At 41.5% G+C, this 15,000-nt stretch overlaps 2 protein-coding genes across 3 annotated transcripts in view; both read right to left on the bottom strand.

Moving 5' to 3' along the window:
- Nucleotides 1–4,317: 4,317 nt before the first annotated feature.
- erp27 (endoplasmic reticulum protein 27) lies at nt 4,318–8,538 on the bottom strand. Its single transcript, XM_080451318.1, has 7 exons — nt 8,364–8,538; nt 7,427–7,512; nt 6,496–6,633; nt 5,819–5,935; nt 5,110–5,235; nt 4,656–4,853; nt 4,318–4,404 (listed from the first exon to the last, which is right to left on the bottom strand). The coding sequence occupies exons 1-7, from the start codon at nt 8,419–8,421 to the stop codon at nt 4,363–4,365; spliced, it is 765 nt and encodes a 254-aa protein (XP_080307444.1). The 5' UTR covers nt 8,422–8,538; the 3' UTR covers nt 4,318–4,362.
- A 2,257-nt stretch (nt 8,539–10,795) lies between these two features.
- wdr19 (WD repeat domain 19) overlaps nt 10,796–15,000 on the bottom strand; it is an 18,330-nt gene continuing 14,125 nt past the window's right edge. Inside the window, exons 33-37 of one of the 2 annotated variants that reach the window (XR_013934287.1) lie at nt 14,626–14,776; nt 13,977–14,100; nt 12,747–12,823; nt 12,132–12,525; nt 10,796–11,743 (exon numbers count right to left, since the gene is read on the bottom strand). Coding sequence is in view for 1 of the 2 variants with exons in the window: in XM_080446620.1 (XP_080302746.1) it covers nt 12,411–12,525; nt 12,747–12,823; nt 13,977–14,100; nt 14,626–14,776 (467 nt within the window). In the remaining variant the exon portion in view is untranslated. Of the gene's footprint in view, nt 12,526–12,746; nt 12,824–13,976; nt 14,101–14,625; nt 14,777–15,000 lie in introns of both variants that reach the window. The other variant, XM_080446620.1, reaches the window with a different exon arrangement.

Genomic DNA, 15,000 nt, shown 5'->3' with positions numbered 1-15,000 from the left:
TCTTCAGCCCAGGTGCAGGAATCAGTGACTTTGTGAGATAGCAATTGTCTTCTGGCTTTGGCCGTTGGGATACCGTCTGAAAGACTCCGGACTTCTAGAAATTACAGAAGGCTCTTCTATCCCAGCTCTGTTTTCCACAAGCCCAGTAAGAAGACCGGTGCAGGTAGGTCCCTCATCAATCAACCCTGAAAAATATCTATCTTTTGTGCTTCTCTCCTCAGTTTCTTTGGCTCAGTTAACTATAAGCTCTGAGGGATATGGAGTAATGGTGCTCTTATGACTAGACTGTCCTTTATCTGCTTGACCCAGACACCCAGTACATGTCTAGTGGCTGATAGCAATCCCCAATAAATCGTTCAGCCGGCAGGCTAAGCCTGTGGAGCCTTGTATGACGTGCAAACTAAAAGACTCAAGTGCAAACGAAAGCTGAAGTTTAAAATGCTTTACTTCAATTTCACAATACGTATTACGAAAAAATATTACGAAAGTTCCAATAACATATGTCTGTGCAAAGAAATAAATTAGACCATGAGCATTTCCCCAAAAAGCGGTTAACAAAAATGATCGCTCCCAGTCCCAGCTCGCCCTACCCAGGTGTGCATGTGAGAACCATTACTTGTAATCGCTGGATGCCACCCACAGAGACACTCCCACCATCAAAGTGCCACTCCCACCATCAAAGTGTGATAGTGCCATCTATGACATATCAATAATCCAATCCAGTGCATAAATACAAATATAAAACCCCATTTGGCTCCTACAACATGCGTTGAATCACTCTCAACTGCGTAAGCACATACCGATACATTTGACGCAATGACAATCAACTACTTTATCAGATAGACCACTGGTTCCCAAAAGAGAGACTGATGTCTCCCCACAACGTGTCGCGATGCCACACGTTGTGAGCTATTTTCACTACTTCTTAAAAGTTTTTTATTTATTTATGGAATTTCTTAGATTTCTTTGAAAATTCATGACATAATCTTGAATATTTATTTTTAATTTCTGAAAATGTTAGATTTTTTTTGTTTCTTTTTGAAAGTCTTTTTAAATAATAATGACAAAACTAAAAAAGGGATTTTTACTCGTGACCCATACAAATCTGTCGATTTAACCCTTATTTAGAGGGAGACTCTTAAGGACCATATGGTTGGTCAACTAAATTCGCAACAGGTGCTGTTTATCATAGTAAAACCGCAAAGTAAAATCGATAGAGTTTTATATTTAACTCTGAGAATTACGGACCGGTCTGAGAGCGATACCGGTACAGGTACAGGCACAGGTATGTCCATTTTTACACTCTCTGAAATTAACACTACAGTAAGTTTTCTATGTTGAGGATGAAGATGAAGGATATTTGTAGTGATTACAAGTCCTCTGTTGTGATCCTAAGAGCACTCTCTACAAAGTGTGTCATTCAGCTGAATTACCCTTCTTTAAACAATGAGCTCAGAGAACAAGATGACAGCAAGGACATGTTGCACAGCATGTTCTGAAGTTTATTATACACATACAGAGATTTGCAGAGGTCACATTACACACGTGGCTGGATAATATAGGCCATTACTGATAGAGGTAAGAAGAGGAATATGAATATTCATCGATGTACTAATTAAGCAGATGAGTTGTATTTCTACAGTGATATACTGTATGCTTGGCCTACAGTATCTTTTTTTAAAGACATTTTTTTAGGCTTTTTCAGCCTTTATTGATAGGATAGTGGGCTGACAGGAAATGGGGAGAGAGATGGGGGGGTGACACACAGCAAAGGTCGTCGGGATCGGGAGTCGAACCCGCGAGCTGGATTACCAGCATATGTGGTATGCCGTATGCGCCTGGACCGCTAGGCCAGTGGGCGCCCCAGGGCCTACAGTATCTTGATAAGGTAGAGAACATGGCATCACAGAGACATCCCGATACTGTACAGATACTGGGTGCTAGCCTTAAACTAACTCTAGTTATCAGCTTTGTGGGTGTGGCGCTAATGCTGTGTGGTAGCTATAGCAGTTGAATAAATACCATAAATTATACTGCTAATAATAGTTATACAACTGCTGAAGTCCATCTACTACAGTACATGACCTGTGTGCTATATAACAATTGCAGTGTTTAATCTGTAGGCAACTAGGTTTCACATTTGCGCTGGGGGGCAAAGCTTGTTTTATATGGATATATTTGACTCATGTTGACATTTAAAGTATAACCATATTCAAAAATGTGATGGAAAATCGACGGGAAATTCCGTCTTTAGTGCTATATTTAGTCATAGCCCTTATATTTTTTAACTGCAACACACTGTCATCACCCTGTCCATAGACCATTTAAAACCATAGACCTCACATGTAGAGGCCCTTTCTCTCCAGTATTGTCTTGGCTGTGATGTAGCTACACAGCCACAGCACAAGACACTTGCATGAAAAGTTTAACCGCTTTCTACCCGGCATCCCTATTTTGGGCATGTCACTATGTAACTTTTTTTTAATTAATAAAATGTAATTTTGTCCAATCTGTATGGTAGAGTATGTTAATACAATATAACTTATACAATTGGGGGTGGTTGTATTTTGTCTCCCGGCTCTTCTATTGAGACATTTATATTGTGTCAAAGGTCATGTCTCACCTAGATACAGGATCTGACACAAACTTTGACCTGATTTATCCCCCAAGCAAGCAGGCCGGCTCTAGCTCAATGGTAAAAATGTCATCACTTAAGTAGATAACCAGGATTAACTCCGGGGTAGAAGAGGAAAGTTAGGTATTGCTGCTTTAATATTTTTAATAAAAAAATGATCCCAAAATGTAAGAAAAAAAACAAACAATAGCAGATCTAAAAGCTCATAGTGTATCATGATGCGACACTTTGTGAGATTGTACACTGTAGATAGGCTATTTTCACAATTTCGTCGTACGATGAAGTATACTGTATTGTATACATAGGGCTTAAGTGGTTAAGATGGCGAGTAACACACATTTCCATCTGGCGGCTCCATGTGCCAGCCTGTGCTTTCCCTCTTCCGGTTGATTTATCCGCTTGGCTGAACAACACCACTAATTATCCTCTATCCAGTCTGGTTCTTGAAATTCCCTCTTTTTCAAGGAATTCTTTGGGATCAGCTCAAAAACTTCGCTTGTCTACGACCCATCTGTTGTTCTTTTATAGATCTTTTATGGTTTGTTTTCAACCCTTATGTTGAAAAGTCAAATCTCATTAACTTTATTTTGGATTTATTGACCTTATTTGACTTGTATTACTATCAAGAGTGTTTATCTGCCACTGCCACGCAATCTTATCCCCTAACATGAACACTTGCGGGTCAATTTTTACACATAAGACACCGGCTGCTTTGAGGAAGCTTATTTCTTGCAAACAATTGTTATATTTGACTGTTTTACTGAGTTTTAATTTATATGAAAAACCATTGAGTTGCTGCAGCTGCACTGGCACTGCCGCTTACAGTATGTGTCACGTCTGTTATGATCTGCTGCAATTTTAACTGCCTCACTATATTGCTATTTCCTGTTAAACCATGCACCTTTATGTGTCAATATAATGTATTATGTAATATTACATGGTACATTTACATATTATATGTATCATGCACCTTATATATTTTACATTGCTCATACTGACAAACCACATTTGACCTGTTTTTTTTAATTTCTTTCCCCCTTCTTGAAACGGCAAATGATGGAGCTTGTAAAGCAAAGAATTTCACCCACATTTGGACACTTGTAAAGTTAACCTGTGATGTGACAATAAGGTTAAGTTGAGTTGAGGTGAGTTGTGTTTTGCTATCGTTATCCAGTGCCATAGCCTTCATTTCAAGCTCTCGTATGACCTCAGTCATCATCTCCCTCTGCTGTGTGTGTCAGTCTCAGGGGTTGGTCTGTTGTGGCTCTGACCGTCACATCTCGGTGGACAGGCCAACAGCTCCGCTGGGATCACAGCGGCTCGTGGCCAGTGTCCTGTGGTCAGCTGAGCTGCCCACACCGCAGACAGGCTCACTCCCGCACAAACAGACACAACGTGTACACACACACACACACACTTTGTATTGTTGTCATGTGGCTAACAAAAACAGTCAGACACACGCGTGCGTGCGCACACACGCGCACACACACACGCGCGCACACACACACACACACACACACACACACACACACACACACACACACACACACACACACACACACACACACACACACACACACACACACACACACACACACACACACACACACACACACACACTCAAAAGTGGCTATTCTCTGCAGAAGGAAGTCACTTGAAAAGTTCCTCTTTCATTTACAGCTGTTTATTTAATAGATATGAATTAATTTACATTGATTTAGACTCTCCTAGAGCTCTGTTTTGCCTTCTGCTCCTGCCTCCTTCACATCCTGAAAGAGGAAAAAGGGATATGTTATATTAAAACAGTAGATACTGTTATTGTTTGATTTTAAAATGGTTTCAGGATAGCTTTTTTAATTTATATCGTTAAAAGTAGAGTGAATGATTGAAAAGAGAGATAGCAAAGTAATAACCATGAGGTTACGGGTAATTTACACTTGGTTGCACATTGGTGCACGTCACGACACTGGTGTGCAGCCAAGTATGATGGGCCCTTTAGATAAGTTGAATGCATTCGCACCTTCAGATCCCCTCGTAGGAAGGATTGACAGAATTCCTGCACACGTTCAGCAGAGATCTCTCCTTGGGGAAGAAGCCATTTCATGTCAGAGTCTCCATCATAGATACCAACCCGGGGAAGATCTTGTGTCTTGAGGCCGAAGTAAGCCAATGACTTGGCGTTGTTCTTCAGCCCCCCATTTATCAGCACAAACAAGAACTGAAAGAGAGAGTAGCTAATTTATACTTAATCCATTACTTGAGCAACAGAATTTGCAATAATAGTTAGGCCTAATACAAACTTTGTCGTACAACCATGTCAAAACCGTCTATGACTTGAAAACTCAATTCATGCCATATAGCTCATTCTACAATGTGAAGATATGCTTGTCATTCTTAATTTGGTACATTTGTCAGACTGACACACATGAGCTGTCCTAACCATGTGTGTGAATTCAATCCTTTGTTATTTTCACCTTGCCAGTAAATTCTGGGGCCACAGCGCTCAGACGACCCTGCAGTTCGGTATAGTCTTTACTCCCTCTGTTGGCAAACAGCAGCAGGTGTGTCTTCACCTCTGAATTGAACAGACCCACTGCCGTCTGAGGAGAGAGAAAATGTTAGGGGGGAAAATCCTGTTTAAGTAGAGAGAGTGGAGTATAAATAGAGAGAGACAACTATTGTCTTCTACTCTCACTATAAATAGTGGTAGTGAGAGAGACAACGATGTGGACATTTAGGTAATAGGACAGTGGTTCAGTACTGCTGTGGTGCTCAATGGACATGATCTATACCACTGTTTCCCAAACAGTGGGTCGGGTCACGGACCAATTTGTATGGGTCGAAGTAAATATCCCCATTTTTTGTTTCCTACATTTATTATAGATATATTATTTCCAAAGTTTAAATAGAAAAAAAATTATTTTCATCAATTAAAAACAATCCAACATGTTCCATTCCAACAAAAGTATTTAATAAATAAAATAAATCTAAACATTTCCATAAATTAATAAAAACAACTTTTAAGAAGTAGTGAAAATAACAGATCTACAAGCTAGATCTGCTATTTTCACTAGTTTTGGTCCCGGATAAACGTCTAATTTCTCTTTTGGGTCTTGAGCTAAAAAGTTGGGGAATCACTGGTCTATACAGACAGACAGATATGAAGCCTCTCAGTGGACCTACCACTTGGGTGTACTCTGTGAGGTAGCGGATCTCATTGGTGGTGAAGAAGTTTACTAGGCCGTCAGTTTCCAGCTTTTTGATCTTAGAGAGAACCAGATTGTCCTGGTGGTTATCTGCCTGGAGAGACACAACAGCCATCAGTTGTTGATCCCGTCGTGTCACATTCTTTGCAGTGGTGTAAAGTAACTAAGTACATTTACTCAAGTACTGTACTTAAGTACAATTTTGAGGTATTTTTTACTTTACTGGAGTATTTCCAATATTCAATACTTTTACTTCTACTCCATTACATCTCAGAGGCAAATACTGTACTTTTACTCCACAACAATTATTTGAAAATTAGTTACTAGTTACTTTGCAGATATATTACATTATAAAACATACATTAACCACTTTAGCCTTATTTTATACCTAGGCTATTTGAAAATAGCCGATTTACAAGCGTTGTGAACTTGTAGATCTGCTATTTTCAAACATTCTAGTACTTGTACTTTTGGTACTTTAAGTACATTTTGATACCAATACTTTTGTACTTTTACTCAAGTAAATTTTGAATTCCGGACTTCTACGTGTAACAGAGTACTTCTACATTGCAGTATTGGTACTTTTACTTAAGTACAAAAATGCGAGTACTTTTTCCACCACTGGGGTTTTCTATTCACAGCAATGCAGATTACCTTTCTGAAGACGGTGATTGTGTCTGAGGTAACGCTGTAGTCAGCCCACACCTCTTTTTCACTGCACAAGGCATAAGCAATGGTATCTACGCGCTTGGCAGCTGCTAGAAGCTCTGCATAGCCAGGACTTTCCTCTCCCTGAGACAGAAGATCAGAACAAGATAGAGAAAAACAATTTAATTTAATGAGTAAGGAAAGATGAGGATTTATGTTCTGGATTCTTCAACTGGATTCACATCAAGGTTGAGATCATAACACACCATGGACTCTGGAAATCTGTGATCATTTTAAAGCCTATAATATGAGTCTTTCCCCGGTGAGTCATAACAATAACAATATTTTGGTCTCTTATTGCCCTGGACATCACGGCTCAGGCATCTACCCTCATGTGCTCTCTCTTCCTCTTCCGCTCTGCTTCTCTCCATCTCTGAACCTCTCCCTTGTTTACAGCAAACTCATTTGAGCCAATCCCACAAAAGCTCCGATGCTTCGTGAGCGGCCCACCTTCTTCCCCCGCACCGGAGCTTGGCCAAAGGGCTGGCCTGTGTGAAACAGCCATCCGCTCCCTATCCTAACTGCAAAGGAAGCCTGTTCCTGAGCCAAACGTGTGGCCGAGAGGAAACATATCTTCCCCCGAAAATTCATTCGTGAGAGCATTACCAAGGCCAGTCTGGACAAGAAGAGAAGGGTGTAAAAAGGAATGTTGTAATTTTCTTTTTTAGCCCAGCTCACAACTCAGCGATTGCCGGATTTGCACTGGTGGTGCCTGGTTTGCCACATATGCATGTTAAGCATAATTAGCCTGACCCATGCAATGGTCCCCGTGGTTTGTCCTTACGACGTCTCAGCCCTCACTCCAGCCCACTGCACACGTTTCTGACTTTCCTGTCTAGTTTCGTTCATTATCGTTGTCATTTTTTGCCTGTCTGACCTCAAGGAACCCGATGACGACCACTTCGGCGGAGTCAACGAAGGCCTCAACGGCTGCAGTGTCGGCCAGTCTCGGGAAGGCGCTGTCTGTTAGTGAGAGAGAGAATAAGAGAAAGGGAGAGATAGACGTGGACAAAAGCTGAGTAAAGTCACAGACATAGATGTTTACACAGAGAGATAAGTGAGCAAGAGTATGCTAATACAACTCTGGAAATGCAACATTATACTGTGCGTCAAAGTCTCTTCCCTATAAAGCTTGTTTAGCAGAATTAGTTTTTTTTACAGAGAGCATATTTCAGATTTTATTGTTGCAATCATTACCTGGTAACATTAGAATTGATTTTATTACTTCACTTTTTAAGCTCAGTTATATTTTACACTTTTTAACTATGTGCTGGTTTGCTCTCTGAGATCCTCAAATGCTGCCTTTCTGTTTGTTCCTGAATGTAGATTAAAGAACAAAGGCGATGGAGCCTTTGCCATCACAGTCCCTATATGGAATGACTGAGATCAGATTGACAAAGTCCATTTAGTCTTTTAAGACTCTCCTATTTAACAACAATTTTACAGACTGGCTTTATATGATTCTTTTATTACTCCTCCTTTATTATCTTCACACCTATTCTAATTTCTTGCTTTGTTTTTATTATCTCTTATGCTGTTTTACCACCTCTGTCATATAATATATTTTAGTGCATTGTTTTATTCCGTAAAGCACTTTTTAATCCCTGTTTTTGAAAGGTGCTATAAACAATTATTATTATAGACACAGACATTTTCATATAGAGAGATATTAGTACCACAGAGCAGCAGCAAGACACGGTAATATGGGGGATAAATTAGAAGAGGGAGAGAGAGAGAGAGAGAGAGAGAGAGAGAGAGAGAGAGAGAGAGAGAGAGAGAGAGAGAGAGAACACCATAGTGACCATTAGCCTTACCTTTCTCTTCTGCAAAGGCAGAGAAGACCAGGGCGGACAAGAACAGAGAGATTCGCATATTTGATTGTTTTAGTGAGGGAGCCACAGAAAGAATACCTAGGCCTATAAGCAAATGTGTTCTCTGATGTTTGCCTCTGTATAAGAGTGGTGTCCAGCTGCCCTGTGTTCTATCCCTCTACCCCTGAGCGGTTGCCACATGCATGCATGAGAGTGGTGGCTGCAGCCCCTCTGGGTTGTGATTGGAGGCTTTGTGAGAACCACACAGGTGTTAATGATAAGTTTTGGTTCTGAGGTGACGTGTCTCTGTGTGAAGTCATGGTGACAGCATGTCTGCTTTTGTGTTTTCGGCCCTATTTTGGCCTTGGCGCCAAAAATAAGAAATAAATTAAAATATTTATGTAAAGAAATCTTCACATTTTGGACAGAACATTTTCCTAAATTGTTAAAATAGCAAATCTAAAAGCACACCACATGTTGTGATGTGTCACAAGCTTGTAGATTGGCTATTTTTGCACATTTGTAAAGTATAAAATAAGTGCTTAAAAACAGACAAAAATGTTCTCCCACTGCCCATTATGTCACTGCCCAACAGTGACATAATGGTCTTATTAAAGTTTTTTTCTTTTTTTTTTACGTGATGTCAGCACCATGGGGTATGGTACTGGGGTATGCCATCTTTCCCAACAGGGGTGCCGCGGCTCTGAGATGGCTCTGAGATGGCTCTGAGATGCTCTGAGATGACCGGCACACCCAGTCTGAGATGACTGGGTGTGCCGTATAAAATTTCCAACGAAAAAGAACAAAAGCAACCCCCCCCCCACCTTTCACCTTTGGGAAACACTGAGGTATGGTACCAATTTATTTATTTCCCTGTTATCAGATACCGGGGTTCCTGTGCTGGGATTCGATCCCATGATCTTGTGGTCTGAAGTCAAGAGCTCTTCCGACCGGGCTAAAACTATGGATATAGCAATCGCATTATAAGCAGAACTCACACTTTCAACTCCCACCCTCGTCAGGGTCAAAAACTTTATATTTGAAATCCGAACGTTTATGTAGATGAATGAACGGGTCAAAAATGCAGAAAGTGCAAACACCAGGTTGAAGTTCATTCATGACGGTCATGACAGATCCAGACTGCACTAGCGATTTGTTTACATTCGACCACATGGCTCATTTGCATAAGACGTTACCATATTGATTTTATCCCATTGTTGAGGGTTAGGGTTATGTTTTATATATTTTGTTTAAGACTTACAGTAGGCTGCCTTGCCCCACTGGAATACAGTGACTGATATGAATCAATAATATACTGGACCATACGTAAAATGAAGAATACCTTGTGATGTCAGTGACATTTTATTACAAATGAAAATAAAAATAAGAAACAGCTGCAGTAACAATACGTTTTCGTATAGCAGCAATTTTGCATGTACAATATAAATATAAATATATTGTCTGTCGGGCGGAAACCTCATTATGGCCAAAACTGTTACTTTTCAGCATAAACATTCTAAAATAGCAAAAACAGCAGATCGACAAAAAAAAACATGACTCGCGCAACATAATTTGGCAAGACACACCATCTCCGGTTTACTTCCCGTATCTGCATAGTCTCGCGTAGCTATCTGCGTGAAATGGGCGGACGCCAACCTGCTTCCGGTCTCGTAAAAAGGCGTCCGCCCACTTCACGCAGATAGCTACGCGAGACACGAGACTATGCAGATACGGGAAGTAAACCGGAGATGGTGTGTCTTGCCGATTTTTGTTGGCGAGTCTTGTTTTTCTTTTTCAGGACTTTCAAAAAGCGTTAAGCATTGGTTCTCAAAGTGGGGTCCGGGGACCCCCAGGGGTCCTTGGGGGGGGGGTTCCAGGGGGTCCCCAGCAAAATGTTATTATTAAATATGGCTCATTTATTGCTACTTTTAACGTTTTAATGGATCCTATGTAAGTAAAGCCTGATAAAAGTGTCAAAGTCCCAAAATCCACCAGAATACTGGAAATTACATCTACTCTGTTAAAAAATGTCTGGGGGGGACCCCCAGCGTGGTCAAGAGCCCCCCCCCCCCCCTGGGAAAAAAAACTCCTGTTATCGGACGGTCTGAGGTTGGCAGGTATGCCTAATGGTGTACATTGTGCAGTGCATTTCACTGTTGATGGTCATTTAGCTGTGTGCTTCAAAATACTTCTACTTCTTTGTCAAGTTAAATATAGTGGATATATTTACAAGAAACAGAAAGCTAGTAAAGAAAGCTCAACTGTGCTGCAGTGTTGTTACAGTACATCACCACAGGAGGGTGACACAACTCCATTTCAAATTCAGCTTCTCGTTTGATCAGCCAGTGAGATGGATTTTGCATCAAAGCAGGGGGAATGTTTGCAGTGTTTTGTCAAGAAATGCGTCAGTGTCTATATCAAGGAATTAAACTGGATTCTCATGGAATACATTTTATTCACCTGATGAAATTGTTATTAAAATCACAGTTGACAGTCGGTTTTGTGGTCTGAACAAGTGCAGTAATGCATTAAAATAACATTTGCAACATTGTCATCATAAATCTACATGTTTTAAAGATGCATGTACAGAATCTGTTCTGTCTATCTATCTTTCTTCCAACCTGGCATCTCTATTTTAGGCGACACCATTGTATGATGAAGTATAAATTAGGGCTTAATAGTGCATTAGGCTTAATAGGCTGTGTATGATCAATACATGATACAGTCCAGGATAATGCACGCACATCCCCAAAGAATGTGTATGTGTGATGCTCCCACAGTGTATTTATTGAAGATCTGTAAAACATTTCAGCCCATGCAGTCATCATGTACCCGAGGAAGACCGTAAAGGTCGAAACGTTGTACAAATCTTGAACACTGTGGGAGCATCCAAAATGGTGTGCAGACAATCCTTTGTTTTCTTGATCTATACATGATCACACTGTAGGACAGCGACTGGTGGGCCCTGAGGATACTGCATATCGTCGCTGTCGGGCAGAAACCTCTTATCTCCATATTCTAACTTGTTGTGCTTTATTCGTAAATTAATGCCCTACTTGATCATGCTATAGCGTCACACAAAAGCATCAAAAGTAGCGGATCTACAAGCTCGAAACGTGGTGCGAAGCGACGCATTTTGAGCTTGTAGATCTGCTACTTTTGCTACTGTTGAATTTGAATCCTGAAAAGTAACAGTTTTGGACATATGAAGTTTCCACCCGACAGAGACGATATATATATAATTGGCAAAACATGATTTTATTGATATAACATTAGTATAAAAACAAAATTGTAAAACAAAATGTCATGGTATATATTTTTTCTTTACAACCTTGAAAACTGAGTTTTCATTGTGATACAGATAAGTAGCAACTTAAAGTGTACTACGTTAGTTCCATTGATTAAAAACTGGAATGCAATCAATTGATCGTTAAAATAAACATGCTCTGAAAATGAACGCGGCCCACGTGTTCAGTGGTCAGATGGGTGGGCCGCAGACCCCATTCATGCATGCATCTGTGTCATTTTAGATTTTAACCACTTTGGCTATTCAAAAACAGCAGATTTAGTGGCACACTTTGAGCTTCTATATCTGCTATAAAAAAAACAATCTTGAACATTTCTGCAAATCTTTGAATACAATCTTTTTTTTTTACTAAAATCTTTGTCCCTGGAACAACATATTTTGATGGGGGTCGGCGGCCGAATACATGATCATTTTGGGGGGTCCTTAACATGAAAATGTTTCAGGACCACTGATATTATAGCAACATACGTTTTTTTCAGAAAACTGTTAGGATTTAGAAGACATTTGTAAAGATTTACACAAACTTTCAAGATTTTTCAAAAATAGCAGATCTACAAGCTCATAGCGCGGCACTCAGTGCTTGTATACTGTATCTGCTATTTTTGAAAAGCCAAAGAAATCTTAAAATGACACAGATGCGATCCCGGTCTTAATGGGTTAAACTGGGCCCTGATCCAGAAAGGGTTGTGAACCACTGTCTGTAGGATGACATTCTTTGGTAACACATTTTGGGGGCATCAGCGTCAGTGTTCCAGTTCATCAGACTGCAGGTAGCTGGAACAATCAGAGATCTTCTTCACCTGGTTGACGCTCAGAGTCTCAGAACACATGGGACACACACCCTCCGTCTCCAGGAGCCTGAACACGCACACGCACACATGCACACACACACACACACACACACACACACACACACACACACACACACAAATCAGTAAAATGACATACTACGTCGCAGATGTCATTCTATCACCATGGACAATCTACATTTTGGACCACGTGAATTTGGTTTTGACGACTATTGTTCTAGTTGTACTGTGTACATTAACTACAGTATGTTGACACATCACGTCACTCACAGAATAAACTGGGAGTAGAGGGCAGGGAATTCACAATGTGGACACACGGACCAGTCCTCCTTTAGCATATGACGACCCTGCATGGGGAAAACGAAAATGCATGTAAGCTAAAAGAAAAGCATTCCAAGGCATGTGTGAACTTCAACAAGAACGTGTATGTGTGTGCCTATATATCTATATCTACTGTATCTATCTATGTATATCTTTTTTTTTTTTTTTTTTCTCTAAATTTTTATCCCACGATTTTGTAACCCTATTTTTTACACCCAGTGCCAATTGTCTATGTAATCCTGGGCACTACCTTCCCTCTGCCAACCTAGGGAGGCCAGGGCCGAGCTCATGCCTCCTTCAATGCATGAGAGCCAACTAACCTTCTTGTCACCTGACAGGGGAGAGTTTCCCTGGTTGGACGTAGCGCGTGGAAGGAACACGTTATTCCAACCAGTTCCCTTCCCCTCCATCAGGCGCCCCGGCTGGCCAGGGGGAGGCAGTATAGTGACCAGGATTACTGCATGTTTTTGTGAGGGTACCTACCCTAGGAGACACGGGGAGAACATGCAAACTCCACACAGAAAGGCCCTTTCGCCAACCCCACCTAGGGTATGGGCACTGATGACGCGGAGGAGAGAACACACCCCCAGCGCCCACAGCGTCCCCTGCGGGAATCGAACCCAGGACCTTCTAGCTGTGAGGCGACAGCACTACCGACTGTGCCACCGTGCCCACCCTATCTATGTATATCTATGTGACGCCCGGGAACTGAACCTGGGCCTCCCACGTGGAAAGCCAACATCTTCTTTTTTTTAAATATATTTTTTGGGCCTTTTCTGCCTTATTGACAGAAGACTGACAGGACATGGGGAGAGAGAGATGGGGAGTGACACGCAGCGAAGGTCGCCGGGAACGGGAATCAAACCCACGACACGCGTGCCCGGACCGCGACGCCAGCCGTCCGGGCCAAAAGCCAACATCTTAACCACTAGCCCAATAAGGAATTCCCCCTTGGCCTGGGGAGATGTTAGGCTTTTAGTCATCAGGCAGACGCTCTGAGCCACTGCTGCTGCACTACCTTTTCACCTCCCCAGTGGGAAACCTGATCCAGGTGTGTGTGTGTGTGTGTGTGTGTGTGTGTGTGTGTGTGTGTGTGTGTGTGTGTGTGTGTGTGTGTGTGTGTGTGTGTGTGTGTGTGTGTGTGTGTGTGTGTGTGTGTGTGTGTGTGTGTGTGTGTACCGTGGCGACGCAGTAGGGCAAGTTATTCTTGCAGGAGATACACAGCAGTTCATTCTGTGGCAGCTGGAACCCACAAAAGGGACACGGAGTTGTCTCCTCTTCCAACTCTGATGTATCTGGGCGACTGGGGGCAGAACAATGAGCCAGCGATGAATATTAAACACAGGACAGACAGGAAGGGAGACAGGTAGCGAGAAGAAGACAAAGACTGAGAAACTGACAGAGTGAGGAGGAGAAGTTCTATACTGCTCTATACTTAGTTCACTGGAGTCTCTATACTAGGCTATTTTTGCTCTATAATACATAACATAACTGTGCCCTAGAATAGGGACACTAGGGTTTGTTTATTTGTTTATTTTCACACACAAAATGATTTTAAAAGATACACAAGGATTAAGTAGAATGTGAGGGAGAATGCCTAAAAACCCTCCAGGGGCTTGAGAAGTGGCATTCTCCAGGGAAATGTGTACATTAAGTTTAGGGTAAAATGAAAACAATTCATAGACATATGAGACAACATTCATACTAGACATATGGTTCAAGTGGTTAAAAACCAGGAAGAAAGACAGAGAAAGAGCAAAAGTGTCCCTTCAGAGGGACAAAATGGCCACTCTGTGGCAAAAAGACTGAAAACCGCTCCCCCCCTCACCGGACCATCGCCTCAATCTTCTTCCTGTACTTGGGGTCAATCTTGCTGCGGTACTCTGGTCTCATCAGCATGGCAGCAAAGCTGAAGGCAGAGTTCTTCAGTCCGGCCCGGTGACACTCGATCACCGCCGATGTCAGAATGGGCACGATGTCTACATGAACACATACACATGCTGCATTATGCAAGACACACTTCTTTTTTTCTCTCCCTACATACTGACATCTATGATGACAGAAACAACTGTCGGGCGGAAACCTTGTATAAAAATCATTACTTTTCAGGAAATGGAAAAGATGACCCGTGTTCCAATGGATCCAATGTAGTTATTATTTAGTCACAAGCTCTTGTTAATACTTTTTATTGGTTAAATATTTA

Source organism: Gymnoscopelus braueri, assembly GCF_963280865.1.
Source record: "Gymnoscopelus braueri genome assembly, chromosome: 2".
Classification (NCBI taxonomy): domain Eukaryota; kingdom Metazoa; phylum Chordata; class Actinopteri; order Myctophiformes; family Myctophidae; genus Gymnoscopelus; species Gymnoscopelus braueri.
Note: the sequence above shows the minus strand (reverse complement) of the source record. Positions and strands in the feature narration are given on the sequence as shown.

Coding starts and splice junctions, on each gene's coding strand:
- erp27 (XM_080451318.1), bottom strand. CDS start 8,421: ATGCGAATCTCTCTGTTCTTGTCCGCCCTGGTCTTCTCTGCCTTTGCA. Junction 6,634..7,426: donor TCGTCATCGGGTTCCTTGAG/GTCAGACAGGCA, acceptor CTTCTGTCTCAG/GGAGAGGAAAGTCCTGGCTA. Junction 4,405..4,655: donor TCCTACGAGGGGATCTGAAG/GTGCGAATGCAT, acceptor TTCCTCTTTCAG/GATGTGAAGGAGGCAGGAGC.